The 5,702-nt window shown below is 32.8% G+C and overlaps 1 protein-coding gene across 1 annotated transcript in view; it reads right to left on the reverse strand.

Moving 5' to 3' along the window:
- The window catches only part of LOC106466162 (SNARE-associated protein Snapin-like), a 14,714-nt gene extending 11,047 nt beyond the window's left edge, over positions 1-3,667 (reverse strand). Inside the window, exon 1 of the mRNA XM_013926405.2 lies at positions 3,484-3,667. Coding sequence (XP_013781859.1) covers positions 3,484-3,653 — 170 coding nt within the window. The 5' untranslated portion in view covers positions 3,654-3,667. The remainder of the gene's footprint in view (positions 1-3,483) is intronic.
- Between the last annotated feature and the right edge of the window lie 2,035 nt (positions 3,668-5,702).

Here is a 5,702-nt window from a genome sequence, read left to right on the forward strand (position 1 = left end):
GTTCAATCTGTATATATATATCCGTGTCTGTGTAAATTACTAGTACCTGATGATGACAAAACCTTGTCGAAACGTTGTACATTTGCTGTCATGTTAAACTTATTATTTAAGTTTTTCTTCATTACCCATTTAAGCCGTCTCCAGCCATTATTACTCGGGTTATAGTGTTTTTATTATTTTGTATAAAGACTTATTGAACCAACATATTTTTCTGAAATCGGGAATTAATCTATATCAAAGAGAGTAAGGATCCCAATACAGAGCCCCGAGATATTCTATTTGCAAATCCAATCCAGTTTAATTGAACTTTATTTATTACAACCCTTTCCTTCTGGTCATCTAACCAACCCTTACTTCAATGAGCTAACTTATCCCCCACACCTACATAAATAAATTTCTTTATTAGTCCTATGTGCATATGACACTTTGTCAAAGGCTTCCTGAAAATTCAAGTATACCAAATCCACACACCTACCCATGTCAATACAAGCAGTGATATCTTTGAAGAAGGACAAACGATTTGTGAGACAAGATTTTTCCCCATAAGAAATAATTTCAAGACTCACAAACAATTAAGTAAGGAGGTTACTTGTGCAATCCTTAACTTCTGTTAAAACCCTGGGTAAAATATTATGTAGCCCAGGACCCTTATAATTTTCTAAACTTCACAATTTTTCATTAATCATATCACAGCTAATATTAAGTTTATATAATATTTCCTACTAGTAATTTCTCATAATATGAAATATTGTTCACATATTCTCTGGTAAAACTGAAGAAAAACCTAGCAACTCAACCATACAATAATCTTCCACAATAACCCTTCCTTTGGCATCCCTGAAAGACTCAATTTTCATTTTAAAATTATGCTTACCTTTAAAATACCTTTCCAAAAAAAAAGAAGTCCAGGGCTTCCAGGACATAAATTTTGGAATTTCCATTCAAAAAACTTGAAGAGATCCCACAATTCTGTACTTTGTATGCTAAATTTCATTGTAACTATACAAGATTGCCACATTGCAACATACTACATGTTCAAAACCAGATCATTTGAATTAAACGTCTATATACTGTCTGTCTTGTTTATCCATTTGTGTGCATTGTTGCACACATTAAATTTTTAGCATCCAAAGGAAAATTCTGGGTAATAGACCGAGACCCCCATTAAAAAAAGCACTACTTAATATATTTACACAAATCTTTACTGCTAGTTTTAAAATTTTCAGATAATCTTTCTTCATGTCTTTGATTTCTAATATCTATTTTAACCAGCTCTTTTGATTTTATATAATCCTTCCAGTTTTCCATCTTTGTTGTTAACTTTGAAATTTGTAATATTTATTTTTAATTTTATCTTTAGCAATTCTAGTGAGCCAACATCTTCCTCTGTGGAACACAATTACCTTGAATACTTAACATCTTAATTTGAAAAACCTCCCACATCTGACAAGAATCTCCATTTATTTCAGTATTCCAATCAATTAGAATAAATTCTTGTTACATCATCTCAAAATTAGCCTTTGAAAAATTTGGGACCAAATTACTATTATTCTTGATCTCCATATGTATTACTCTTACAGTAATTGTATGGTGATTTACTTGTACACAAATGCTCTTTCACTTCCATCTCTCAATCATATCCAGATTGGAAATTACTAATAAATTCAAATTAAGACACTTCTCTAGTACATATCTTAACCACTTGATGAATAAAACTCTTTGAAACAGTTTCTAAGAATTTAACCCCCTCACAGTTTGACACTAAAGTTTCCCATTCAATAAACTGGCTAAAATGAAAATTTTCTGTGATTAAAACCTTGTTAACTGATCTAATTACAGAATTTCTCATTAATTTCATCAAGCTGATCAGGTGAACTATAATAGATTTCAATTAACCTCTTAAGTGATTTGTTTCATCTGGCATTCCCAGTGCATTATGTAAAAAGTCATGACACACAATCATCATACCCATGGTGATTCAACCTATGAGTTATACTCTTTAATATTCTCAGCTTCAATTTTGTGCCTTATATATAAGGCTACACCTTCTAGCTTTTTAAATAATCTATTAACCAAGCTATAGCCGTGTATTTCAAATAAATTTCTATCATCAAAATCTTACCAATTCTCAATGATTTCTATAATAATTAATATCAGATTTCCCCATATCAACAAGAGTTTTAAGCTCATCAGTTTCTAATACTTCTAACATTAGAATAAAAAGCAAGACTTTTCTTGCCTATACCCTGTATTATTTTGCATTAATCTTTCCTGGCATTCACTTATATCAAGCCTGAGTATAATGTTGTCTTTAGAGCTGATTTGATAGCTTTTGCAAACATGTCCACTCCCAACATACTTAAGTGTAGCCTATACATTATAAAAAACTTATTTCCAGGTAATTTATTCCACAAGTCTGTCAAACTTATAAGCTCATTTTTATTGAATGACTGAAGTTTAGAATTCAGTCCTAGAGACATACTTAAAAGCTCACCTCCAAATTTAATGCATGGTAATACCCTTGACAAAACTAATTTGTGACCCTTCTCAGTAAATGCCTTCATCAGTTTCCTGTACTTCTCAATTACTTCCTCTGACTTACCATTTTCTAAGTCATTATTTCCTACATGTACTACTAATATTGGATTACTGCTAACAGTAACACTAACATCCTTAGTTATCATACTCGATATGTTAGCTAATCTCTTCCCCCTGTCCCCAGATAACATATTTTCTCTCTATCTCATAGACTATCCAATCTACATGCCATACCACACAGTCACTTTCTTAAATTTTACATTATTTTTATTTTCCATCCTTCACCTAGTTTCTCCTTTGTGCAAACTAAAAACCAAAAACTATTAACAGAACCTAAATATTGCAGTTAAATTCACTACTTCTAGCCCTAATAGTAATACTGTTTCTAACTTTCTTATAGTAATTTTTAGATATAATGTTTATTTGATGCCTCAAATTCTTGGTTATACACTTCTAGTTCTACCAAGACAAGAAATTATTCAACAGAGCCAATTTTAAATGTCCAGTGTCATTATTAGTATTACAATTTACAGTGTTTGTATATACGATAGTATTATTAATAATCAATGTCTATGTAAAAACTTAGTCTCTTTCTCAATCTTAGGGCTCTCACAAATGAGAACGTAACAGTAATACATTATACAGTACAGTAGTTTCTTTCTCTAAAGTCTAAGAGTAAGACTTTTAGTTTTACTCAGTCTTACTCTGACTCATCTGAATAAGTTAAGTAGCATAAATAGTAAAATTATTGTTATTTAATGATTAATCAGTTACTGTTACTATTGTTAGTAACTTAGAACTATAGTAAAACTTAGATTAATACTAACTGTAATAGAAGTTAGACTTATTTTTAAAACTACTCTATAGTATTATTATATCAGTAATAATAATAATACTATACTAACGATAGCAGTGCGAATATGAATTAACGTTAGATATCTTCACCTTGTTGATTTCACTCTTTCATCTATTTGCTCCACAGTTGGTCTCAAGAGTTCAATCAGGCCATCTGCTAATGCATCCCTAGTCGGAGATTCGCTTAAATCTTCAATACGGTCATCAACAGACGTTTCTGAACTCTCCGTATCCTCCATTTTGAATTTGTAGTGCAACATGGAATTAGCGACATCTATTTTGTATTATTCAGTAAATGTGTTGTTGTAATATTTGGATTTGATTAAATAATTTAGGCTGATTATAAACCCGCGGGAAGAATAAGAGTGGATTATAAGCGTAAGATACAATGGAATAAAAAACGAAATACTACAGTAATTTTCAACTGTTTGGGGGTTTAGTCTAATATACAGATATTAAACATTTTTATATTTACCATCCGAATAGCCAGGCAACGAACACATAGACGTTCGCCTAATTCAGGGAGCTTCCCTGATCCAACTGTTTGTTTATGACAAAGTTACTATAATATAGGGATATCTACCACTGTTCCTAATTTGGAACTGCCGATCGTAGAGAACACCCATCTTCAACTTTTGGGCTACTCTTCACTAACCGTCACATTATAATGCACACTGAAAGGGAGGAACATGTTCGGAGTCGGGTTTCGATCACAGACCTGCAGATTGCGAATCGAGCGCTCTAATCACCAACCAGACCAAGCCACTGATTTAGCACCATGAAGCTATGATTCAAATTTTGTTTCGAATATTAAGTGCAAAGCTATAAAGGGCTATCTGCACTAACCATCACTAATATTGAACAAGTAGACTAGAGGGCAGGTGACTAGTCAACAGCGCTCACTGCCACTTTAATCTAATAGCAAAATCTAACCATCAGTATTATAACATATTCAAGGCATAACAATGCAGAGTACATTCTTTGTGTGTGTGTGTGTGCCAATGGGATGTGAACCATGGTTACTCAATCCACAGTCCAGCATGGTATCTACTTGGCCACTTCCAGTCCTAGGGGAGGGGGAAAGATTAATTTGTTCATTTTTACTTCAAACATAACATGTTAATAGGAGTAGATTTTTCAGAATAAAATTAATTTTCAAGTTTATTTGTTTGTTTGTTTGCAGTGAAACACAAAACTACACAATGGGCTACTGTGCTCTGCCCACCACGGGTATCGAAACCCTGTTTCTAGCGTTGTAAGTCCGTAAACATACCGCTGTGCCACTGGAGGGCTTTCAAGTTTGAAATATTCATTAAGGATTCGTATGATAAATGACTGTCCTGTGATTTCAGTTTCTTTTCTTATGGGGTGATTTGTTTCAAATACTAGTTATTTCTTTTCATTTTAATAAGATAAGTGAATGTTACATGTCCATATAAAATTTTGGAAAATTTTCACATGTAAGTGTATGCAGGCACGAGTAGAAGTTTTTTAAAATAGAGAAATGGTTATGGTACCGGTATGTAAATAACTTGTCTGAACTCTGGTTACTCATTGTCTTAAGTTATTCCCATTAGTATTGTTGTTAACTGTCTGTCACATATGCAAGGCGTCAATGGAAGGATACGTGTTGTAACATAATTTTTACTGGATCAGTTGTATAAAGGTGATGTTTCATTTCTATTTTTTCTTTTGGAATGTTCTTGATGTAGGTAGCAATGAACAGTGAAAGATATCACGATATTGTGTTTTCCATATAGTAGCTTTTTTAGTCTACAGAGAATATAATCAAATTTCATTCAAAATTTCTCCTGGTAATATTTCTCGAAAGTTCGAAAGTAGTATTGTCCGTCATATTTGTGAACTCGTCAAATGATGAACAATACAACCTTGGAATAACGAATTAATTTTTATTGTTATTATTCGTCACTTCTGTGTTGTATTGTTTACCATTTGACTGCGTAAATGAAAAAAAGAAAAGAAAGAAAATAACAAGAGACATTTATTTACGGGTGTTTTATAGGCTTGAAAGGGGAGTTCTAATTTGTGAGATCAAAAGCCAACAAATATTGTGCGAAACACAATCAGCACGATAATGCTACGGGGATTTGGGGTCATGCCCCTCCAAAAAAAAGTAAAAAATAGGTGCTGTGAGATGAAATCTGGAAGCAATTTTGCATGAAACATAGCTTAAACAATTGCATGGTTGTTCACGTACATGGTTGCTCGGGTGGGAGGGGGTATGTTTGTGCTTAATTCCAAACAAAAAATCCCTCCCCCAAATGACGTCGCTGATTTACCTCAAGATG

The sequence above is a fragment of the Limulus polyphemus genome, unplaced genomic scaffold (assembly GCF_000517525.1).
Source record: "Limulus polyphemus unplaced genomic scaffold, Limulus_polyphemus-2.1.2 Scaffold2172, whole genome shotgun sequence".
NCBI classification, from domain to species: Eukaryota; Metazoa; Arthropoda; class Merostomata; order Xiphosura; family Limulidae; genus Limulus; species Limulus polyphemus.